Source organism: Hemiscyllium ocellatum, chromosome 31 (genome assembly GCF_020745735.1).
Source record: "Hemiscyllium ocellatum isolate sHemOce1 chromosome 31, sHemOce1.pat.X.cur, whole genome shotgun sequence".
Taxonomy (NCBI): domain Eukaryota; kingdom Metazoa; phylum Chordata; class Chondrichthyes; order Orectolobiformes; family Hemiscylliidae; genus Hemiscyllium; species Hemiscyllium ocellatum.
Genome location: NC_083431.1, coordinates 13,924,777 through 13,951,040, shown reverse-complemented (window position 1 = coordinate 13,951,040; position 26,264 = coordinate 13,924,777). Strand labels below are relative to the sequence as shown.

Below are 26,264 nucleotides of genomic sequence, written 5' to 3'. Positions count from 1 at the left end.
AAGGTACAGATTATAATCACAATTGTATTTAAAAGACATATTACACTCAAGCAACACCACATTTTATTGATGTTAGTAAATATTTAATTTTTTAGTACAATATTTAAAAAGGAGCAACACTCTGGTGTAAAGTAGAAGTACCCTTCCAGAAAATTATTCCTTACAAATAGTTGTTCCTACAGGTTGTTTTAAATATGTGCGATACAGCAACTTTGTGGGGAAAAAAATCCATCACAGTGTCAAAAATTCTGAGCAGTTTTATTTACACAGTGGTTTCGTGGGTGAGTACTCCAGTGTTAGTTAATCAACTGGGCTCACTGTAAGCCTTTCAGCAACCACAATTTAAACAACCATTTCACAGCTTAATTGCAATATTTGATGTTACAATATTCACAGACGCAAGCAGCACCTCAATCACTGCAATATTTGTGTCTTTTGAAGATTTTGCAAATTAGCTCATTAAAAAAAAGACTTGGAAATTCACACAGGACTGAAATGTAAGTAGACATCAATATACTTGCATTCAAATTATAAGACAAAAATCAATATTGACTCTAAAAAGTTCCCTTTTCCTCAACTGCTTCTCTTATCCTGCATGTCATCATTGATATAGTTCATTAAGTAAAATACTGCAGAACTGGTGTTTAGGTTAGCATGTAAACCTTCTTCAGCTGCAACTATGAAATACTGGGATATTTCATCTACAGGACCAATGAACTGCAGAAGTTAGAGATCAGTTACATGTAGTGATAATCCAGATTTGTTTATTGGATTGTGACAGCTATCTACATGCTGCTTAGGAAACCAAAATGTAAACTTTGAAACCAATTTATAATAAAAGTGATAATACCAGATCATTTATCATTGAAGCAAACAAAAACTATCCTTTCTAAAGAAATTACTTCTATCCTGTGATTGTACACAATCGAAACTCCCCATCTTGGATATGCACTCATTTATTTTTACATTTGAGGGGGTCAAAGTATGGTGGTCAAGCAATTTAGCAGGTACTTTGGCATAAATTTTTACATCTTTGAGATGATTTGTTTATCCTTTCTCACACAAGCAATTTTGACTGAAGTAGTGAAATACAAACAGCTTTGGAGATTTTGCACCACTGTTGATGAGTGACTGAGTTTAGTCAACACTATCGCTCAGATATGATGGCTGACAAAAAAGCCCGTACAGCCAGTTCAACAGTACTGAGATGACATAGTATTTGGCACTAGGCTAGAAATTCAGTAGGTGTAAAATGTGTACCTAATGTTTGAAAATTGCAGGTGATAAGCATATGCTCTTCCTCTGCTAAAATTGCATCACACGCTCTAGTTAGGACTGATTTGGAGATGCCGGTGTTGGACTGGGGTGTACAAAGTTAAAAATCACAACACCAGGTTATTGTCCAACAGATTTAATTGGAAGCACACTAGCTTTCGGAGTGACGCTCCTTCATCACCCGACAATCACCTGATGAAGGAGCGTTGCTCCAAAAGCTGGTGTGCTTCCAATTAAACCTGTTGGACTATAATCTGGTGTTGTGAGATTTTTAACTTAGTTAGGACTGGTCAGTATACATTTAGGGTAAGTATATGCCTCTGATGTTAAACTCAGGCTCATGGCTAAAAGCATTTCAGGGCTTCAAAAAGTATGCCATCAATCCTTAAAAAGTGTGACTGGAGGTTGTGACCCTGCAGCATGTCAACTTTAAAACAAAACCTGCCTTCTGGAGCAAGAACGTTCCAGACTGTTGTTGACTATTGCTCATGTTCAACTCCTATGTTTTCTTGCTCTCTCAGAGAACCTCTGGGGCCATTACTAGCATCACATGCAGCAGTACCATCCTAATGAGGGCAGTGAATTAGTTTACTGTAGGCCTGTCAATGGCCCTCACTGTGTATGGTCATCCTCAAGGTGGTTAGGATTAAAGTTCGAAGCTGTTTTGTCTGAGCCATGAGGAGGATTTCCCTTGAGGGTAAGTTTTCTTCTGACATAAATTGCATAACATGATAAAGTATTATAATGAAAGAAAGTGCATCCTAGAAACAGTCCTTAGTGAAGCAGAAAGCCACATGGAAAGGAAGTTATTTTGCTTAGATGAAGGCAAAAGGAGCTCAACCTCAGACTTAAGAGTGCAGACGAGATTCTTAATCACACCTTCAGTTGTTGTCAAATCTACTCTATAGTCAGCCAACAACTGGTGTGTTTCAGGGCAGGGGTAAGTGAAAAGGGAAGAATTAAGCAAATACTCTTACCACAATCTGAAAACAGTCTAATCCTGACTTGCATCTTAGCTAAGTCACAAGCCCATAAAATTTTTCAGATTGAAAGTCTAACTTGAATTACTCACATAATGCATATGTGACTAATGGTCAGTTAGTTTCACAAACATTACATAAAGTCAGTTTCAGCCAACATACCATTATCTGATGCAAACAGTGCACTGTAGTGTCAAATATATTGTCTCAAGTTCACACAAAGACAAGCAATGGGCAGTGTACACATACAAAAATAGAAACTTAACATTTTGGTCCAGTTAACATAATTTTCAGATGCAAATCCAATTCCATTATTTTAAAATGATAAGAAAACACATTATCTTCCCAGACTGCCAATGCTACTTATTAAAAAATTTCCTTGGAGGTTCCATTAAAAAAAAACACCATGTAAATATATTTCACCATAACACAAATAACAAACAAACATCACATCTTAAAGAGTTCAGAATCATAGTTCATTAAGACTTGGAAATAAAGGTATTAAAGACGAGGATTTCAGATAGATTATGACTAGACCTCACCCCCAAACAATATGCAATGCACCATTTTACAAATGTTATGTTAGGTGTCTGAAATGATAAAGGTGCTGACATAGTTGGTGTGGAAGGATTATTCTTGGAGAAGAATGGTAACTATAACGGTTTTCTCCTCCTGCACTCCTAAAACATTGAATATAAAAATGAATGAATGAAAAAAATGAAATGAATGATCAACATAAGAGTTGTAAACTAAGGCACACTCAATGGTTCAGAAAGTAATTGCACTGTAGTATCTTGATCCATATTGAACAGAAATAGGAGCAAAACAAGTATGAAATTAGCAGACAGGTTTCGACTCAAAATGTACTCTTCTGATATTTAAGAATGAATCCTCTAAATGTCCAAAGCCAAAAACAGTGACAAAAAAGGGGAGAGGTGCACTCAATCCCAGGCCTTCATGGTCTGAAGGAAAAGGCATGTAGCAATCATGTGAGGAAAATTCTCATTGTGATTGTTTCCTCCCTCTGTGGAGTATGCAATGGCACTGGCATCAGATTTTTGAAACTACATTAAAGATCAATAGAAAGACAACCTATAATGGAGTTAAGGCCAATTAATTCACAAGCATTTCAGTTCAAAGGCTTATTTTTAAACAAACAAAAATCAACATTATAACAAATGAAAGAAAAGTAACCTTGAAAGCGCAGGGTTTTTTTCCTTAGTCAATCAGTTGCCTTCATGTTTCATGATAACACATCTGATGATCATTAGTTGATAAAAAGTGTTTTAAAATGTAAATACTGTTCACACCTATCCATCTGATTACAATGTTAATCTCTATAGGCAGCCTGGTGTCCAAGAGGTCTGTCATCATAGGAGCTGTATCTTTTCACATGTATTCGACGCACACGATCTCTAACTTCCAATGCCTCTTCATCTTCACTGTGTGATCCCTGACCAGAGGTTCGACTAGTGGCTTCCAACAACAAGTTATCAGGTACACGTGGAGTTTCATAAAGCAAGACATTTAATGTCTCTTCATAAATTCGCGCTTCTGGAAATTCAACCTATATAATTAGAAGAAAATGTAAACAATTACAATGTTGCTATGTGGTGAATCGGGCATATTGTCAACGTGTAATCTTCCTTTCATGCTTATAATTAACAAGGTGAAACATTTCAAATTAATGTTTTTCAGGAAACTCAGTACAAGGAATGCATTCACCTTAGTTTCTTGAAATGGAGTTGAACCCAAGTCGCAGAGGTGAAGGGACAATGTTTGACTGCTTTGAAATACCCTAGATCCTATGAATGTATCTATATAATCTGCCAATCCCAAGACAAAGATGATGACTTAAACGTTGTTGCCAAGCTTTATAAATGCTGCCTGCTAGTTTTGAATGTGTTCAAAGCTTGGGAGAAGTTTGAATGTGTCCAAGAATGTCCCCAGGATAATTATGTTGCTATTCTCTTTTCTTTCTCCTTCCTTCTTCTGGGATTACAGCTGAATGCCAACTCAAATTCTTCCTTTGATCTCCATCCTGTACAAAAGAAAGGACTTGCCAAATTCTGATGGCATTTCAGGGTACCACTGGACATAGTTTAAATAACTTTGTATCAGGAGACCAGGCACAAAAAAGAAACGCTTTTTAAAGTCAAGAATTACTAAAGGAATTTTACTCTTATATCAGTTTTTTAAAAAATGGTGGTCACCTTTCACGTACCTTGGTTTGCTTCTTTTCTGTTGCATACACGATGGAAGTACAGCAAACCTCTGCAAGTTTGCGTCCCTGCCCATAAAATGACCAGCAGCAGATCTCATCTCCCAAGACATCCTTCATAAAAAGCACTCTTCCATTAAATCGCAGGGATAACTTGTCGAACAGCTCGATGTTCTTCAACAAATTGTCATCAGAATTGCTGAGATACAGAATGACTTAGATTAAACAGCGTACACTAGCAAAAGTACAGGAACATATACAGTTGTGTGAAGCATTTTGTTATAACAGGCTTTTCAAGATCTTCAAAGGCTTGATTTGACAGTACTGTACATTCATTAATTTACGATAACTCAAGTGAGTCTATTTTAGCAGGTGTTTCATATATAATGCTAAACCTCATCTCTTATGAATCAGTTTAAGTTTGAAATTTGGCTTAGTTCGAAATAGGGAATGAAGAAAACGCATAAATTATGATCGTGGACGTGGTGAATTTACCTAAACATTTGTGCATTTGGGCTTAGAGACTTTTCAAAATGCAGTTGTATACTGGACACGTTTGAACACAACAGGAGGCTTTGCAGGACTTATATTTATGAGAGTTGGACAGAGGCATTCCATAGAGTCCCTTGGGACTCATACAAAGTTTCAATCAAATTTCGGTCAGCTTGGATACATCTCAAACTGTGAATATAAACAGATCTGATCTGATTTAGGATTTATTGACCAATAAGGCAACAGCATTAAGAACAGTCCTTCTCCAACCTGCAAGCCCATAAGATTCAAACAAAAAAGAAACAAACTATCAGGGGCTACAGGTTTCATGTGGCCTACAGACCATCACCTGGACATCCAGCAACCAAAGGCAATAACTTATTTCATCCAACTTGCATTTCTTTCACACAAAAGAAACGGGATATGGAAAAGACCACGCCTATTGTGCAGTTCTTTGCAATAATGTATAGTGTCTTTTATCAAGTCAAATTTTAAGTTCACTCTTTTTCTAATATTTGTTTGCACACTGGAGGACAATTACCAAATATTTTGTTCTGGAACCACACATCAAAACTCATTGTTATGTGGCTTAAACTGATTGGTGAAGCATATCACTGGTAGCCATTGGAAAGTCAGGTACTAGAGAAACTGTGAGGTAACTGCCTACTGTTATGCACCCTTTCTAAATTATTAGAACTTAATCTTTTCAAACAACGTACTTCACGATGAGCAGATTAAACCTTACGCCTGACACAGAATCTCACTGGTTCCACCTGTTCCCCAATGAACTTGCCCAACCTTTCATTATGCATCTCGAAAATTGCACTGTATACGAGATGGATATGATTCAAAGCAATAATTTTTTTTAATAAGTCTCCAAAAGCTGGTAAGGTTACATACATCAACAAGGTGTAGCCCAATGCAAATTATCGTACCTAGTATAGGAATATTTGTTGTTGCTTCTGTTATGTAGCAGCTTCACAACAGGCTGTTGGTAAAGAATGAAGGCAGTTAGCTTTTATTAAGTGATATAGAGAATTAGTGGCAAATCTAAGAAAAACTCTTCCATTACAAAAAAAAACACAAAAATGTTGTGACCTTTGCACACGTTTCAATTAGTCGTTCTTCCTCTTTAGGAGAGGTGATCATGGGAATTGTGCATGCAACTTCACAGCATTCATTCTTTTCCTAAAAAGAAATCAAATTACAAATACAGATTATGAAATAAGTCACCAGTGAATGAAAGCAATCATATCTTTCTTCACACAATTGTACTTTAGAAGCAAAGAAAAATGACACATAAAAATCAAGAATTAAGAAACTGATAAGGATATGAAGAATATAATATAAATGCCAAAAAAATTATAAAAGTTTCTGCAGATACATAAAAACAAAAATGTTTGGCTAAGATGAATATGGGTCCACTAAAACAGATTTTGCTGAATTTTTACTGGGGAATAAAGAAGTGGGCAGAGAGGCTAAATCACTGCTCCATATGTGTTTTCAGTGAGGAAAATACAGGAAGAAAAAAGGATTAGAGATCTAAGTGACTAGGGAGAATGAGGAGCTGAAGGAAATTAGTACTAGTAAGAAAGCTGTACTGGAGTTAATGGGCTGACAGTTGATAATTTGATAGTGTACAGCCCAGTGCACTGACCAAAGTAACTACAGAATGTCGATGCACTGGTAACCGTATTCCAGATTCTAGAATGATCCCTGCAGAGTGGAAGCTTGCAAATGTCACCTCACTATTTAAGAAAGGAGAAAGGGATAAAATGGAACCAGTCAGCCTTGCATCATTAGTGAAAATACTAGAATTTATCATAAAGGATGTTGAATTTTAAAAATCGTCTATTTGGGCATGGTCAAAATTGATTGGCCAATAGAAAACAGTATTTAACCAGCTTAATTTTTCTGAGTATGTTGCTAACAAACTTGATAAAGTGCAGTCAATGGACGTTGTACATTTAGATTTTCAGAAAGCTTTTGATAAGGTCCGCCATAAGAAGTTGATTAACAAAATTAAAAAACATAGTACTAGAGATATTTTGGTAACATAAATCAAAGATTGGCTAACAGATGGAAAATTTTAAGAATAAACAAGTCATTGTCTTGTTGGCAGACTGTAACTAGCAGAATCTAGGAAGGGTCAGTACTTGGGTCTCAGCTGTTCACCCATATCCATGATTTGGCTGTGACACAATATTTTCAAGTTTGCAGATGGTACAAAGCTAAAATATTTTCAGAACGATTTGGACAGTTTTAATGATAGGGCAAGAACATAGCAGATGGAACATAATGTGAAAAAATTGAAACATTATACACTTTTATAGAAGAACAGAGGTGCAGACTATTTCACGAGTAAGAAAGGTTTGGAGGGACATGGGCCAAGCGCAGACAGGTGAAACTAGTTTAGTTAGGGAACATGTAAAGCGTGAACTGGTTGAACTGAAGGGTCTGTTTCCATGCTGTATGATTCTACTCTTTAAAACGGTGAGAGATTGGAAAGAGTAGATGTGCAAAGAGACTTGGGTGTCGTCAGTAAGTCACTGATGGCTAATGTGTAAATGCAACAAGCTATTAGGAAAAATAATGAGGTATTAGCTTTTATCAAAAGCAATTTGAGGACAGAGGCTAATCTGTCAGAATCTAACAGAAAATTTTGCTTCAAAAGTACAGATGATTGGTTGGACTACACCTGCAGTACTGTACGCAGCTTTGATCTCTTTATCATAGGAAAGATAATATTCGTTATTCAAAGGAAGATTAAGGCTGGTGGGCTGGGGTGGGTGTAGAGCTGATAATGTACTCATGGCTTTTGAAGGTATAGTCTGGCAGAATTAGATTTTCTGTCAGAGGTCTATTCAAGGTACAACTCTTATTTTGGGTTTAATGCTTGTGCTGCCATTAGAGAGTATGTTAATCAAGACAGAGACAACAGGATGTTTACTAATACAGCAATGCTGTAGTAATATACTTTACACCTATCTTTCACAACTGAAAAAACTTTGGAAATTATCTTTGGAAAAACTAATGTGTTGTGCTAAAGAGAGAGTATCTGCTGCAAATTACCTGCAATGCAGTCTGACACATATCCACCAGGCCCTGAATGAGATAATATTTAGCCTCTGCCAACAGTTCTTTAATTTCCCGTCTACTCTTTGGAAGGATAATCGAGTCATCCCTCAGGTAATTCAAAACTGTGCCAAAATGTTTGCCACAACGGTCAATAAGAATCCAACCTGCTTGGAAAAACAGCAAATATTCCATTGTAGAGGGGTGTGATTCAAGGCAAGATTACACACCATGCAGAATCAAATTCTGTACCCCTCTAAATTACTTAAATTAACACAAGATTCTGTGGTTAAAAAGACTATTTGAGTCTTCAAACCCCTCCATGCAAAATCTGTTTACTTTCACATACTTCCCACTTGCCTGGATGAATGCAGCTCCCATAACACATCCGAAGCTGACAACACCCAGGACAATACAGTCTGCTTGATTGACAGCACATTCACAAACGCACATAGTACATGTGGCTGTTACTATTTACAAGATGGGCTGCAGAAGTTCTGAGGCCCTTATATAGCACCTTTCAAATCTAAGAACAGTACAATATTAAAGGCAAGAGCAACAAGTACATAGGAAATACTAGAAGGTGCAAATCTCCCCTCCAAAGTACTCAGCATCCTGACTTGGAGATGTATCACTTTTCCTTCAATATTCCTGGGTCAAAATCTTGGAACTCCCTTGAAGCAATCGGTCTACCTATATCAGTTGCAATACAGTGGTTTGGTTCAAGGGGGCAACTTAGCATCACTTTCTCAAGGGCAAATAAGCACGGGCAAAATGTGCCAGCCAAGCTAGTAATCCCACATCCAATGAATAAAGTTTAAAAAAAAATACATTATTAATTTCTACAAGAAAGCTCACCAAGGTTTCTTCCGAATCCTTAACAATGAGTAAATCTTGAGCACATTGAATTTAGAAACATATTGTTCAAATTTCTTTAGCTTCAAGATGATGCCTTGGTATTATTAAATTATATTCTACCCATCACTGAGTCAACCTGACTCAGTTGATAGTAATCTTACATATGAAGTTTATAGTTTAATCCATATTCCAGAATTTCAGGACAGAACCAGGAAGACAGTTCAATACAAAAATGAGGAAGTCCTTCAAAGACCAAAAGATAATCTAGAATTACTCAGAGAGGAGCAAATATCTCTTCTATACCACAACCAACAATTCTCTCTCAAACAACAATAACTGCTGCATGCCAGATATGAGAATATAAAAATTAAGAGGAGTAGACATATGGCTCCTTAAACCAACTTTGCCATTCAACACAATCCTGGCTAATCCTTATTCCTCAATTCCTCCTTCCTGTTTGCTCTCTATGTTCTTCAATTCTTTCTGACATCTACAATGCTCTGGGAGAGACAATCCCAAAGATTTAGAACTCTCAGAGTGAAGAAAGCTCTCTTCTCGGTCCAAAATGATCAGTTCATTATGCTGAGATTGTTCCTGTGCTCACAACACTGCAGTTTGATGGGGGTGGGTGGAAGAGGTGGAGAGAAGAACCTCTCATGTCTATTCTGAAGAGCCCCTTCAGAATAAATTATGTTTTGATGCGATCACCTCTCATTCTCCTAAACTCTAAAGAGTATAAGCCCAATTTATTAAGCAAAGAACTGTGCTATTTGAAGGTACAACTGTTTCTATTTGAGAGATACAACTCAGCCAAATTCATTTTCACTTTAGCTAAAGGGCGTCTTGTCACATTTCCTATTCCAAGATGCAAAGTGATACATTATCTACATTAAAACCTGTTTGTTGTTCTTAAGTGGTTCAGAGTTCAATAAATGCCATCACTCTCTCACTTATTACCTCGTCAAATCTTTTAACACCATAAAGAAGTGAGCTCCTTTGTTTTGATTGCTGATGTGTGAATCATAAGGCAACCAAGAATAGATTTATATGAATTCCATTAGTCACCGTCTGTCTCTCTTCCTCTCCCCACTCCTGGCATACTCTTCCATTTCTGATTTGTTTTTGTTGTTTACCATATTCTGTAATTCTAATCCCACAAGCATTCCATATGGAATTTCATTGAAAATTACCTGAAAATTCAACTAGTTCAGACATTGAGTTACACTAATTTGGTCCAGTGATTTAGTTGCCATGTCAAACATATACACTATGATTTCATTAGATACAACCTAAAACTGCACATTGGTTAGAGATTTATTTTCAACAAAACCATGTCCCTTCAATATCTGTCGTGTCGCTTTCTTTCAATCGAATTGATAGTGATGGACCAAAACAGGAATTTAAGAGATTTGCACTGTAGTGACAGTTAAACTGTAAAATGTGTACAATTAAGTTATTGTCTCATCACATTAAATAAGATGCATCTTTAAGAAGTACTTTAATAGAAGTTACTTTTGCTCCACAAAGCCCATGAGAACTTTGGCAGCTCGTTAACACTGTAATAAATAATTTGTATTAAAAGAAAACAGGATCAGATCTGGATTTTAAAATGAAAGCATTGACAATGTACAGAGAAAGAGGCATTCTCTGAAACATTAAATAATATAATAATCCAAAGAAACCAGGATTAAAATTGGAGATATTTAAAACTTTTTTCCAATAATTTACAAATAAACTTGTCGCATCACCTGACGAAATCAGAGCTCCTTCAAGAAGATCATGAAGGAATGTCATTTCAAAATGATGTTGAACGTTTGAGTTTATATATAATTTTCTTGTAGGAAAAAATGGAAAATTACCAGATTAGGTCACAAAACTGGATGCAGCAAGTTCAAAGTCATTTTGTATTCTGGTGTATCATAAGATCTCAAAACTTGCTCACACAGTCTTCTCTGCTTCCATGAATCTCTGAGCATTTTGCATCCAAGGTTGGCATCAGCTAAATGTCATTTGGTTCATCTTCTCTCCATACCTGGCAGTATGCTACACTTTGAATCTAGGTCTTGAACGATTTTCTCAATTTAACAAAATAGCCTTTTGTTCCCACACTCATCGCAGAGAAGTTATTTTGTGTGCAATACAGACTTCAAGAATTTATCATCTGCATTACAACATTCAAATGTTAAATGTACAAAAATAGTAAACGACAACTAGACAATGCAACAATACCTGGTAGACTTGTAATAGCTATAAATTAGTACGTGTAATTTTTCCTGAATCAAACAATCTCAGGAAAATGATCCAATTAGAACTACGTGGTACTAATTTAAAACATGTCTTGGAAATGTATAATTATTAAAATACAGGTATGTAAATTTATTTTGCTGTGTTTACTGAGACCCACCTTTAGACATGATTTTTATCACACCCACACATTGCACAATTCCAAAAATAAATTAAGTTTACAGTTTCAAAAATAAAATCTGTTTATTTAATGAATGCAAATCCCTGAAGCCAAGTGACAGCCTCTCTATTTGCTGAGTTTAAGGTAATTAGTCTGCCAGTTGGTAGTGGGGACATCATAATTAGACATTATACAATACAATTTGCTTTAAAAGTTGAGCGCCACAGCTTTATCTGAACTCCCAAGAGTAAAATTGATGGTCAGCATTCATATTATTAGTGTTAACTGGTTTTGCTTATATGCATCTCCAATTTTAATTATTTCTAAAGAACTTTTATTTGGGGATCATCAAGTCCTGCCAAACTGTGGCAAATGTGAGGAAAGATTTCAGTATATTAATACACATCAATATATGCATCACAACTCTGAAAACCTAAAATTGTTTTTTGTAACCCTTGGTTACTTCCGGTACTTGTGGTTAGATTATATTCACCTTCTTTGTCAGTAAGCACTTCCATTCTTCCACTAAACATTGCCTTTAGCATAGTATCATGTCTGGTTAAAATCTGAACAGTGGTATAGTACAGGGAGCCTCCAACATTTAATCGGACATATTTGTTCCCCATGCTTCCTCCTTTAAAGCTGAGGGCTTTGGGTTTGGCTCCAGAAGATGGGTATAGTGATGTTAAGCAGGTATCTCCAGACATGTCTCTCTGTAGATAAATAGTAACTCTGCACACAGTTGGCTTAAACTGTCCCGCCGTGATCGTCAAGCCAAGGTCTGGCCACACTCACAAATGCTCTTAACATATGCACCACTGAAAAAACAAGGAAAATTATTTTATAACACATGAATAACTAGAAACAAACAGTATTTTATACTTAATCTGAAAATATGTTGCATTACAAGTTATCAAAGCTATCATTACTTGAGACATGAATATTATTGAAATTATTAATCTGGTGACTATGCTTTAAGAAATGTTTTCAATTCTAATACTAAAACGTAAGATAAAGGAAGGAGTGGATAATTCAGGCCAATAATGGAGTCAGATATTACGAGGGGGTATAGCTTTAAATTAAGGGGTGGTGGGTATGGGACAGATTTTAGGGGTAGATTCTTTACTAAGCGAGTCGTGAGTTCATGGAATGCCCTGCCAGTAACAGTGGTGGATTCTCCCTCTTTATGAGTATTTAAATGGGCATTGGATAGGCATATGGAGGATAGTGGGCTAGTGTAGGTTAGGTGGGCTTGGATCGGCGCAACATCGAGGGCCGAAGGGCCTGTACTGCGCTGTATTTTTCTATGTTCTATGTTCTGATGATCATTATGAAAACCAATGGTCTTCAACACTATGAGGGCTTCCAGATTTCCTCAATTAGATGTCTAACTGTAAATTTTAGTTTTGTTTACCTTTCAGCATTTGGAACACTTTTGAACATACATTCAGTAATTAATGATGACCTGTCTTTGTGTAAAAAATTCAACTGAAGGGCTCATGCCCGAAACGTCGATTCTCCTGCTCCTTGGATGCTGCCTGACCTGCTGTGCTTTTCCAGCAACACATTTTCAGCTCTGATCTCCAGCATCTGCAGTCCTCACTTTCTCCCATAAAAAAAATCAATGTAATGAATGAGGACACAAAGCAATTCAGTAACAAAAACAAACAAAATGTATAATTTTAGAAATTAAGTTTCACAATTCAAACAAATGACAAATTTTAAATTTGTAAGATGGTTGCTAGGAAGACTTGAGTTTCAAATTAAAGCTGCTGGTGACATAGATCAATTTCTTGAATGATTTGCTGACTATTGTGGATATTTTAAAAATGATTCTCAGGATATGGATGCCAGTGCATCTATTGTCTATCCGTAATTCCCCTCTATAAACAGAGGACGAGCTACCTTCTTGAAATCCTGCAAGTTTAAACATTTTACACAAACGAATGATTTGCTTGGCTATTTTATAGGGTAGCTAAGAATCAAATACATTGCTGTGACACTGAGTCTCCTCACAGATCAGACTGGGTAACGATGGCTGATTTTCATCCTGAAAGAACACAGTAAACCAAATGGCTTTTTACAAGATGCAGTATTCAGTGTGCACCAATGGTGGAGGCAATGAATACTTAAGGTGGTGGGCAGATTGTTGTTTCTGAGGGTTTGATGTGTGCAAATGGCTGTCACATTATACTTTTAAAGTGTGTTTACTTTAAAAGTACCAATATTCTGCATTTTTCTAAGTTTATGAAAGACTCAAGGCAAATACAAGTTTTCAGTTTTTTTTGTTTGAATCTTGCTAATAACGAAGTCAAATTTAACTTTTCATGGGGCGCTACTCATGGCTGGATAGCATTTGGGCCATTGAACAAGCAAATGTTTTGGTTCTATTTACTATTGAATTACCTCTTAGATCGAGGACAGCATTGGGTATGTCAGTAATGTTCCAGAATCAAATTTTCTGAGAATATATAAGTTTATATCTGGATGTGGATTCTTTATTATTCATGAAAGGAAACAAACCTAACAAAGTTATGGGAAAGGGACAAAAGAGGACAGTACACTTTTATTCTGAACTTTGCATGCAATACAATGAGTAAGGTTCTTCCACACCTATTAAATGAATTGCTGAATCAGACTGACGGCTCAGCAAGATTTCTCAAGGTTGAAACAAATATTTAATCATGCTGATGACAGCCTCATACACTCTTTGAAATATTAACGTTCAATTACACCCACGCAACAGAAGGCTGACAAAGATGCAAATAAATGGGTAGACTTTTAAAAAAGTACTGGGCAGAAAAACATAGCCTTCCTTGATCTACCATATCACACTAACCAAATGTAAACACTGCTTGAACCCCTGCACCTGCTCCTTCCTACAAAGTATCACTGTACATTTTTTACTTAAGCAATCATACCAGTAAAATATCTCAGTAGTGCCTGTACTTTAAAAGAGCCCTCTTGTGCCATGTTAATGTCCCTACCGCGCCCAGACTTGGAGATCCAAGTTCAAGCTCTTGAGACGTCTACTAACATTTCTGTACAGGTTGATTAGAAAAATAGGTTAATTTTTTTAAAAGAACGTTTAAAATATTGCAATTCTTTTAGTTCAACTCTGTAAATCTGAACTAAGCATATCCTGTACTGCCTCTACAGTACAGAATGAACAGCATTAGGCCTCATTAATGGCATTTGGTAGAAACAATGTGACTTCCTAAATCTTAATATATAACATTAGATTAAACACAGGACAAGACGCTGAGAGACTTCACAATTGAATGTATCACTAAAAAATGATGTCTTTTAGTTTCGAACTCCTGTTTACTTTTAAGGGCAACCACTGTGGCCAAAAAAACCTCAGGCATTAAATTCCTCTAATCTTTCATCTGGAACTTAAAGAAACGATGAGTGATCTAATTGAAATATATTAAATTCTCAAACAGATAGTGTGGATGTTAAGTCAATATGTCCCCTGGGGGAAGATGAATTTGGGGTCAGCCATTTACAACTGATGAGCAATTCCTTTCCTCTGCTCTGGAGGACTTATGCATTTGGTGATGAACGGTCACAAATTTTTTAAACAGAGTACATCATAAAATTACAGGATGGCCAATGAATTTTGGAGTGATTATCCATAACACAGTCTATGTAAGTGGCAGCTAGCTACAACAGGGCAAGTTGTAGGAAGCACCTTCATATACATCATGATTCATCTATGGGTTGGGCAACTGAGTTCTACTGAGTTCAGGCTGGAACTTATGGCAATGCCAGTTTGGGACTGCCTTTGCCTCTTACCTCAGTCCAGAATTTTGTAGTGGTCCCCTTTACATCTGCCATTTGCAGTACCATCTAATATTGACATCTACAGGATTTTCAGCCATTGAATTTCCGGCATTCCCACTTCCTATCTCTTTCTTCCTCCAGCTCTACAGTTTTACTCAGATCTCAAATCAATTGGAATATGAAACTAGACACTGATACTTTTCCAGATAATGTGTTTATTGACAAAATGCAGCATTTTGTATGCCTACTTTTGACATACTAATCCAGTGTCTCAGATGTCATTATTTTGATCAAACCAAATTAAACTCAATAAACATATGACAGCAGTGCTCCAAGTACATAAATAAACAATGGCTTTCATTATGTATCTCAGCAATACAATTAAAATACCATTAATGTCATACCCCATCCCTGAAGCACACCACTGGAAAATCTCCTCGCAGTCACATCTCCATGTTCCCAAACCTGTTCACCCACCACCTTCTTCAGCCACATTTTTGACTAAGCTTCTGGTCACTTCTGTCACTGCCCTCCAAGGACTGTGTTGATTTTTGTACGATGACTATGCATCTATGTAATACTTCAGGCCAAGTTTTAAGTTAAAGCATTCAAAAGTTCTAAGTTCAAATACATAATAGGAATGAATCAGTCATGAATAAATTGAAAGTTACATACTCATCTGCTGCTGTAACTTTAATTATGTTAACTGTCTAGAAGGTAGTACACAAGTGAATTTTTAAAATTCTAATAAAAACGTACTTTACATTATTGGCACATTAAAATGTGTGTTAAAATACCAAAACCACCAATTAAACGAATTGCATTTTTGAACAGAATAAATATGCTGCAGATTTCCAAATCCACCACCATTACACAGTCTTCAACTTCAGTCCAAAACTTGAGAAATTAATAATTTCATTTATATGGAAATAATCACCACACTCAACTGTACTTGGAAAGGTGCTACCTGGTGGTTAACTATAAAATCAAATATTTCATAGAGGGGCCAATAGTGTCACAATGGACTGAGGGATAAAACTGAAAACAGGTAATAGAATAAATCACAGGTGTGATAAGCCAAATGGAATCTTTCTAAGCTGAAAAAAATCTACATCAATACAGTTGAGAATAGTACTATCAAAACCATTAATCATTGTAGAAATACGTTTCAACACTGAATGATCAATTTCAGCAGAATGTCAATGTTCTTACGAAATTATCTGAGGGAGAACTATTGGTAACAAAATTAAAGCAATTATCTCAACAGATCGCATTAAGTTCATTGCTCACAACATGAGATTGAAAATTCAGCCGGTGTGGGAATTTGTGCTGTACTTAATAGAAACAAAGCAAAGTAAAAGCCAAATATTTCACTCTAGCCATTTTACCATTTCATATTTTCCTACTCAGGATAACTCCATACAACCCCAGTCACGGTGGACGCTGCAAGACGCGTCAGATTGTGGACATAGATACTACTATTACACGTGAGAACACCTCCCACCTTTTACATGGCAGGTACTCATGTGACTCAGCCAACGTTGTCTACCTTATACACTGCAGGCAAGGATGCCCAGAGGCATGGTACATTGGGGAAACCAAGCAAAGGCTACGACAACAGATGAATGGGCACCATAAAACAATCAACAGATAGGAGGGTTCCCTCCCAGTTGGGGAATGCTTCAGTAGTCCAGGACATTCAGCCTCAGACCTTCGGCTGACCATCCTCCAAGGTGGACTTCGAGACAGGCAGTAGAGGAAAGTGGCCGAGCAGAGGTTGATAGCTAAGTTCGGTACCCATAGGGAGGGCCTCAACCGGAACTTGGGTTCATGTCACATTACAGGTGATCACCATTGCACTACACACACACACACACACACACACACACACACACACACACAGTTACACACAGATGCCCCCACACACTCCCACATGCACCCCCTCACAGACCTAGGACACTCTGCACTCACTACATACACACACACACACACACACACAGATGCCCCCACACACTCCCACATGCACCCCCTCACAGACCTAGGACACTCTGCACTCACTACATACACACACACACACACACACACACACACACACACACTTTCTCACACTCACAATCCCCACCCCAGACAGACACACACAAACAGAGAGCCAAAGACCCACATGCACACGTATTTTGTGTGGTGAATTTGTACTTGCAGAGTTACATTGCACTTTGCTCAAAAACTGCATACATTCATGTAGAACTCTGAGTTCAAAAACTGCATGAATTTATGTAAAACTCCATTATCTCACTTTTTAGATTAGAATCAATCTAAACATCAGATCATAGACAGAGAACACAGGGGGCTAACATATTGTCTAGCTATCACATATTGTTAACAGCTAACCCAAGAATGCAACTTTTAAAAAAAAGGGTTTTGTGATTTACATATGAAAGAAGTGAAACTATCACTGTATTCTAACAGATGAAAGGCTTAACAGACAATCAATTTTTCAATGTATAATTTCAGTTACATCACACTGCAAATTTTTGCTATAAATTCTGTTATGATCGAGCCCTCCACAATCACCTGATGAAGGAGCGTCGCTCTGAAAGCTAGTGTGCTTCCAATTAAACCTGTTGAACTATAACCTGGTGTTGTGAGATTTTTAACTTTGTACACCCCAGTCCAACACTGGCATCTCCAAATCATGCAATATATAACGTTAACTTATATTTAAATACATTTTGTGTAAATACATTTATTAGTGAAAAAACCTTTTGACTTTACAACAATATACAGTTATTGAAAATTTAACAAATACCAGTACAACAAAAAAACCCCACAAATTACAATACAACTACTGTCTACTAACCTACCCTATAATACAAAACAAAACCAAACACTGTGCAAAACAATACCAATAAATAAGTGACTAACAATACAAAACAACACACAAGAACACAAAATAACAATGCTCGGTGCAAAGCTCCCAAACAAAAAACGGGAGTGTTGTATATATACCCGTATTAACTCAGGAGCCCCCCCTCCTGCTCCAGGGCTCAGCAAACCTAACCACCCTGGTTAAACAAACGCCCTAGTTAACATACCAAACAGATCTGTGTCCAAATAACTCAAAAAGGGCTGCCATGTCTTATAAATAAAACTGCCTGTTGTGTGGTGCACCGTATTTGTGAAAAGATCCAAGGGAATGTGTGACATAATTCATTTCCGCCATCCAAGCCAGCTTAGCGGGCTCTCAGACACCCAATTCATCAGAATATTCTTCCGTGCACAGTAAATAAGAATATTAAGTAGTTTCTTCCTATGCCCATTTCAAGATGACAAATTCGGTAGATCTAGGAGGAGATAATTGGGTCCTCAATACCCTACCTCTCCCACCACAGCTCCAATAAACATGCAGCCTGTGGCATGTCCAGAAGCAATGGGTAAGAGTACCTACACTTATTTTACATTCGAGGCACATTGGAGATGCCCCTTTTTAAAACTTGGCCAGACAGTCCAGTGCCAAATAAACTCTGTGCAGAACTTTTAACTGCATAGTTGCATGCCTTATTACAAACTGAGATCTTTCGCATGTTCTCCCATGTCCTCCCAAGTTCCAGAAGAGATTTCCACTCCTAGCTCTTGCTCCCAAACCCCTCATAACCGGTTAATATCCTGCCAGGCCCTACCATCCAGCAGGCAATAAAGGGCATTAACCGAAAGGGTGCTTGTGGCATGTAGCAACAACCTGTCTATTTTGGGCTTCTCGGGCTTAGTGAGAAGCGTAGTTTCCTTCTGAATGAAATCCCTAAGCTGACGAAAATGAAAAAGATCTCTGCTGGGCAGCCGTATATACAGCTCGGTTGCTCGACAAACATCATAATCTCACCCTCAAACAAGTCTTCCAAATTGGAAACTCCTCTCACTGCCCAAAGTTTGAAATCGGAATCCATCATCTCTGGTCAAAACCCCAGCATATCAACTATGGAGCGAATAGCAAAGTCTTGGATAAGCAACCCTCACTCTGACGCATGGCTCTCCATGCCTTGACTATACTAATAACAATGGGGTTCCAGCAGTGGTCCGTAACTGTCCTCATCTTATCCATGAGCAACAGGTTAACAAGACGGCACTTTGCCTGGGAGACCTCGATATCCAGCCACATTGAGCCTGGATTGTTACCTTCCCAATTGCACACAAAGGACAGCGGGGAACTCAACTGATATCTCCTGATTCTGGGAAATCAACTCATCCCCATCCTTGAGGCAACTGCAATTTAGTGAGTTTGATGAGGGGCCACTCAACGTTGGACGAAAGAACGAAACCAACCAATACATTTCTGCAACGTTGACCTGGAAAACATTATAGGGAGCATACGCATAGGATAAAGCAGACGAGGGAGGACATTCATCTTAATAATGGCTATTCGGCCCAACCACAAAATTGGAACAGCCTCCCATCTCTGAAGATCCTGCCAAATATTGTTCAGCAGATGAGCAAAATTAGATCGAAATAACTGATCAAACACGGAGGTAATAAAGATACCTCGGTATTGGAAACCCGCCCTTGACCACTTAAAGGGGAACCTAGGGTCACCTTCAACCACTGGCATTTCCTTGAGGTCCCCCAAAGGCATAGCCTCCAATTTTGCAAATTTGACCTTACATCCTGAAAAAGCCTCAAATGAATTAGTACATTGTATCAGATGGAGTATGGAGGTCATCAGGTGCGATAAAAACAGAAGGACATCATCCGCATACAGTGTAATCTTGTGTTCCCTCGATCCCACTTCCAGTGTGGTTATGTGGACGTTCTGACGAATGACCTTTGCCAGCTGCTCTATCACCAACATAAACAACAAGTGAGAGGTGGCAGCCTTGATGACTACCCCTGCCAATCCTAAAGTTCCCAGACTTCACCCCATTGGTTATGACTGTGGCTAGAGGGTGGCAATATAAAACCTCCGCCCACCTAGCAAAGACCCTACCCAACCCAAACCACTCACAGACATAAAAGAGGTATTGCTAGTCCAATTGGTCAAATGCTTTCTCTGCAGCTAAGGAACTCACCAACCCCTGGATCGATTGCTGCTGACATGCTTGGATCACATTCAGCAACCTTCTAATATTATTACAAGACCTACAGCCCCTTATAAAAACTACCTGGCCCTCTTTGGCAATATGGGGAAACACCTTCTTCCAATCCTAGCACCAAACTCTTAGACAGAAACTTAAAACCTAAATTTAATAGAAAGATGGGCCTGAATGAGGCACAATCCTCAGGAACCCTTCCTTTCTTAAGAATGAAGGAAATATTAGCTTCTCCCAAAGATGGTGGTAGGCAATCATGCATATAGGAGCGATTGTACATTTCCAGCATCGACCCTGACAGAATCCCTATGAACTCCTTGTAAAACTCACCCGGGATACCATCATGGCCAGGTGCTTTCCCACTGTGAAGTTGCCTAGCTGCCTCCTGTATTTCCTGAACCGTCAAGGGGGCATTAAGGAGGGAGGCCTGTTCCAGGGTTGCCCCCAGAGAGGTCCAGGCTCTTAAAAAAAAAAGAGCTTCCATCTTGGCTCTCCTATCCTCGCAACCTTAGACCAAAAAGACTCATTAATCCTTTTGACATTGCGCGGGGGTCCTTACATACAGTCTCTAACTGCAGTAATGGATTAAGGAGCACGCTTTTTCCTAGACATATGTTAAATACTTCCCTAGCCTATCCCCATACTCGAGCAGCCTTTGTTTAACTTTGCGATTTGTGTAAATATTGAATTCAAGGCAGCCCAAAGGGCTGTGATCTGCTGTAGCTTGGTTACCAAAGGCCTCACAAAATGTGCCATCTCAGCAGCTTTCAGCCACGTCTCAAGTAGATGTTGCTGTTCTCCCTTCGGTCATTTCTGGCTAGCTGAATAGGAAATAGCTAATCCCCTAGCAGAGGCCTTAGCGGTCTCCCATAGCATAGATGGACTATTTGCTGTGGTCAAGTTGATAGTCAAGTCGTCCTGAAATTCCCTCAAAAGGTATTCCACAAATTTGGAATCCTTAAGAAGAAAAGGATCCAGATGCCAGTGCCGCAAACCTAGCCACTCACTCTTGGCCTTAACCTCCAAATATACCGTTGTGTGATCAGAGATATCTATATTCCCAATTTTACAACCCATAATTGAATCCAGAAGGGTCGAGGGAGCCAAAAAATATCACTCCTTGTGAGACATTTATGTGAGTTTGAAAAAAAGATGAAATCCCAGCCGGTAGAGTGAAGACATCCAAAATGTCCACCAGCTCCAACTCCTCCCATAAATCAGCCACCTGCTTGACCTGTGAAGAAATAGTTGAGGGCCCACAAGGTATCCTGTCCACTGTCTGATCCAAAGGACCATTGAAATCCCCCCCATAATAATGTGCCGTGTTCCAAAGGTACTCAACTTAGAAAAGGAAATAATCAAAAATTTGAGGGGATGCACCAGAGTACAGTAGACATTTAAAATGCTATATTTCTCCCCATGTATTAGGCCTTAAGTATCACAAACTATCCTTGCTCATCTTTCACCTACTCTAATAATGTGAATGGAAGATTTTTTTGGATAAGTACAACCACTTCCCTACTTTTAGTAGTAAAGAATGAAAAGAATACCCGATCATAATCCTCCGTTGTAACTTCAGATGGCCCCCATTATCAAGATGGGTTTCCTGCAACAGATGATATCAAGACTTTTCCTCTTAAAGCTAGCACTTTTTTTTCCTTTTAACAGGCGAATGACTTCCCTTGATGTTCCAGGTGCACCATTTAACATGACACTTAGCCATATCCCCTTTCAAAGATCCTTGAACCCCCGAGGAGAACCCTGCTTGCAATGTGCCGAGCACAGGTCAATGGAGACTCAGAGTCACAAAATTGTGTATACAAAAATACCCTATCCTAACTACAAACAACGATTGCTACCAAAAAATTACAAAGGGACCAACCATAAAATCTTGAACAGGAGACTCTTCCCCCCTGCCGACAGGGGCACTTGCCCTAGCCATCCCCACCTGCACAGCTCCTTCAGGCCCGGACTGTGCCACAGCCTTAGGCAAAAAAAAGTAAATAAACAAGGAGATGACCCTTAAGTCAACAAAAGTCGACAAAGTCAGGATAAGCACTCCATCTATCCACGGTTCCATATCACCCCTACTTGTGACTAAAAGAATAAAAAAAAAAGAGGGAAAACAACAAAAGGCACCCACAAAATTTTGTGATAAAATCCAGTTGTAAAAATATAATAGGAACAACATATTCCAAGAATTTTTTAAAAATTAGGGAAACAAAAAAGGGAAAGGGAAAACACAGGGATAGAAGGAAAACAGGATGAACATTAACCGTAATTCTTTAGACTAATTGGATAATTTTAACGTGTCTACAAAGTTCTTGGCTTTATCCGCAGTCAAACATATAAACTGAGTCTGTGTGGCTGAAACGGAGCACCGTGGGGTACTTCATGGAGTACTGGATGCCCAGGTTCCTCAGCCTTTTTTTTTAAACTTCATCGAAGGATTTCCTTTCTCGAATTATAGCAGCTGAGAAGTCCTGGAAAAACATGATCTTTGACCCCTTGTGTTTTCTTTCCCCAGTAATCTGGAGGCTTCTATGCTTGTACCTGTGCTGGGGCACTGTACAGGCCCAGCCCTGCGCACTGCCACCTGATAGGTCCTCTCAATGTGCAGCCGTCCAGATTCAATTTGAAGGCCCAGGAACTGCGGCAGCCAGTTTTCAAAGAAGCTGACTGGCTACTCACCATCTTCACCCTCCAAGAGCCCAACAATCCAAAGATTCGTCCTCCTACTTCGATTTTTGAAGTCGTCGACCTGATCACGCAAGGCCTGCACTTCCTGCTTCAGTACCTGCATCCGTCCGGACAAGGACCCGATAGCCACTTCCAAGCCTGTGGTTCAACCCTCCACCTCCTCTATCCACTCCCTGAGGACTTGGAGCTCCCCTTTCATGCTTCTGCAACATGGACATGATGGGTTGGACTTGGGCACAGATCGCCTCGATCACAGCCTCAACCTTCACGGTAAGTCTTGCCATCGTTGCTGCCAATTCCTGTGAGTCTGTCAGGTCCCCTGGGTGTTCGGGAGAGACTGCTGCTGTGGGGGAGTGTCCTTCATACTGCTGTTTGCTTGCTCCTTTTCCTTTTGGCATCCTTCAGACTCCAAATTGTCAATGAATATGTGTTCTTCATGTTTTTAAATTAACAATTTCTCCATAGAAGTTGGCCAGGGATGGTTAAAACAAAAACACCAATATGTCTTGGCTGTTAGGCAGAGCCATTCAAGGCAGTTCTACTGAATCGCTGCCTTCCTGCCAAGTCTACATACGGCTTTAACACAGTAACATGTTCCAAGGCACTTATTTCATATGAGAGCCAAGAACCAAAATTTGATGCCAAGCCACAAGAACGAGATGGTAGATGACCAAAAGCTTTATCAAAGCAGTAGGTTTAAGTGTCTTAAAAGACAGACAAATAGCAGTACAGAAATCTTTCGGAAGGGAATGAGACTGGTAAAGACATAGTCACCAACAACAGAGGAATTAAATTCAAGTGACCAGAGTTTGAACATTAAAGACATGTTGGGGAATTAGAGAGTCTGCAGGAAATTGCACACGGCAACAGGCCCACGGCAGATGCCATTTTCCTGGCCCTACACATGCTTGGAACATGTGGATAACAAGGACATGTACATCAGACTCCTGTTTGTTGACTTCAGCTCCACCTTCAACACCATAATTCCAACCAACCACATCTCAAAACTCAGATCCAGAATTCTGCTTCACCCTCTGCAATTGGATCCTTGGCTTCCTGACCCACAGATCACAATCAGTAAAGATGGGCAACAACATCACCTCCATGATAATCCTCAACACCAGTACCCTACAAAGCTGCATACTCAGCCTCTTGCGATATTCCTAATGCTGACACGACTGTGTGACCAAATTCATCTCTAACTCCATTTACAAATTTGCTGACACAATTGTAGTGGGTTGGATCTCAAACAATAATGGAGTACAGGAAAGAGATAGAGAGCATAATGGCATGGTATAAAGACTACAATCTCTCTCTCAATGTCAGCAAAACAAAACAGCTGATCATTGACTTCAGGAAGCAGTGTGAAGGACATGCCCCTGTCTGTACCAATGGTGCTGAGGGGAGATAGTCAAGAGCTTCAATCTCCTAGGAGTAAATATCACCAACAATTTATCCTAGTCCATCCATTCCACTTGACTGGTGTACCTCTTCTTCCTCTGAAGGCTAAGGAAATTCAGCATGTCCACAACAGCTTTTACCACTTTTTATGAATGCACCATTGAAAACATCTTATCGAATGCTTTACAGCTTGGTAGGGCCCTGCGCAAGACCACAAAAAAATTAGAGTTGTGAACGCACCACAATCCATCACACACATCTACTTTCTTTACATTGACAAAGTCTGTAATTCCGTTGATTCAGGAAAGCAGCCAAGATAATCTATGACCCCTCCCACTCTGGTTATAATCTCTTCCATCGGACAGAAGATGCAAAAGTTTCAAACACATAACAGCAGATTTAAGGCCAGCTTCTTCCCTGCTATTACCAGATTTATGAGCAGACCTATCAGTGTTGATCATTCTCTGCATCTTCGCTTTATTCTATACCCTAATATACTTACATAAGGTATGATTTGTCTGGCTAGCATGCAAAACAATACTGTTACTTTGGTATGAGACAAAAATAAATCAAATAAGATCAAAATCAGATAAGGAAGGATAAAGCTCTGGCAAAATCTGAAAATAAGGATCAAAACTTCAAAATGTAATATCACTTAATTGGATCCAATTTTGACAAATGGGCAGAATGGACACTGAAGGGGACTTGGTACAACATATGGCAGAATGACAAGTTTTGAAGGGTAAATCATGGGAAGCTGAGACACATTGGAATATCTGAAGATAACAAACACTTGAATTTGTTTCAGGGTCAGGCTATGTTTCAAGGGTGGAAATAGGCAGTCTTTGTTTGGGGGTCTTTTATTGAAATCAAATTGAATGTTAATGTTTGAAACAGCCAGATTCAATTGCAGACAATTACTAAGGAGGAGTGGAACCAGTAACAAAGGGGCTGAAAGCAACAAAAGCTGAAGGCTTTTTTCATCTTTCCAACATTAATAGAAATTGCTGTTGCTGAGTACAGTCTGGACAAAGTTAAAAATCACACAACACCAGGTTATAGTCCAGATTTATTTGGAACCTGATGTGCAATTTTTAACTCTGTGCACCCCAGTCCAATACTGGCACCTCCACATTGTGAGTACAGTCTGGTCATTTAGAAACAGTGGGGATGCTCAGCAGTATTGGTGAGGTCAAGGGGAGAACGTGTTGAAAGCCTTGGGAATATCCAGTTCCACCCTACACCAATAGCCTAGCCCAGTTAAAGGTCTCCGGTCAGCCCGAGAGAGTGCCAACCTCTACGATCATTTCTTCCAGCTGCCATGAGGAACGTGAACTCGCTTCTGTTGAGACGGTTGCTGACATGCCCATCCCTTTGTCAACGTGCGCCCAGTCTGTTTTGCTGAACTCGCGTTCTCACAACACCGTCCACAGCGAGTTAGATTGTTTTAGTCAGGTAATTCACTCCCCACCCATCCACTCCACCCCCCTCCGAAGTAGGCCCAGTACCTGCAGGAGTTACCGTGCCGACCATCCAAACCGCCGCCGCCGCTCCTCCTCCACTTCCGGCGCGAGGGTGGTCGCACGTGACTTCGACCCCCGCCGGCACCCGTCTTACTGCGCAGGCCTCCCCCGCCGGCACCCGACTCACTGCACACGCGCACAAATATTTCCCGCCGTCTTTTTGTACTCACAATACAGCCCGAGCGACGTTAAATTATTCGTGCCATTCTTAGCGGGTCCGCCGGTAAACTTATCATTTAATATGACAAAAGAGCGAGGTTCGATTGCTTAAAGCGCTATTCTATGTTGTGATGAAGTGAGTCATTTAAAAAAAATCCTTCTGTCTCCTAAAATTTCGAAATAAGGCAAATGAAAGTTCATCCGCTCTGTCTGGTGAGAGAGATCAAAATAAACAATGTTGCACGAGCCCACACTACGTTGAGAGACAATCGGAGATTTGATACTGAGCATGCGCGGCTTCTGGAATGGTCC

General features: G+C 39.1%; 1 protein-coding gene across 3 annotated transcripts; it reads right to left on the bottom strand.

Annotated features, from left to right (window-relative positions):
• Positions 1–40: 40 nt before the first annotated feature.
• LOC132830451 (BTB/POZ domain-containing adapter for CUL3-mediated RhoA degradation protein 2) lies at positions 41–26,229 on the bottom strand. Of its 3 annotated transcripts, none has more exons than XM_060848156.1 (7): positions 25,964–26,229; positions 11,799–12,123; positions 8,041–8,210; positions 6,067–6,156; positions 5,904–5,956; positions 4,480–4,675; positions 41–3,822 (listed from the first exon to the last, which is right to left on the bottom strand). In XM_060848156.1, the coding sequence occupies exons 2-7, from the start codon at positions 12,010–12,012 to the stop codon at positions 3,586–3,588; spliced, it is 960 nt and encodes a 319-aa protein (XP_060704139.1). In that variant the 5' UTR covers positions 12,013–12,123; positions 25,964–26,229; the 3' UTR covers positions 41–3,585. The 3 variants fall into 3 exon arrangements, with proteins under 3 accessions (XP_060704139.1, XP_060704138.1, XP_060704140.1); XM_060848155.1 differs by lacking the exon at positions 25,964–26,229 and adding an exon at positions 25,779–25,941; XM_060848157.1 differs by lacking the exon at positions 25,964–26,229 and adding an exon at positions 12,720–12,795.
• Positions 26,230–26,264: the final 35 nt, after the last annotated feature.

Coding starts and splice junctions, on each gene's coding strand:
- LOC132830451 (XM_060848156.1), bottom strand. CDS start 12,012: ATGTCTGGAGATACCTGCTTAACATCACTATACCCATCTTCTGGAGCC. Junction 8,211..11,798: donor AGTGCTTACTGACAAAGAAG/GTGAATATAATC, acceptor TTTTCCAAGCAG/GTTGGATTCTTATTGACCGT. Junction 4,676..5,903: donor AACAAATATTCCTATACTAG/GTACGATAATTT, acceptor TCTGTATCTCAG/CAATTCTGATGACAATTTGT.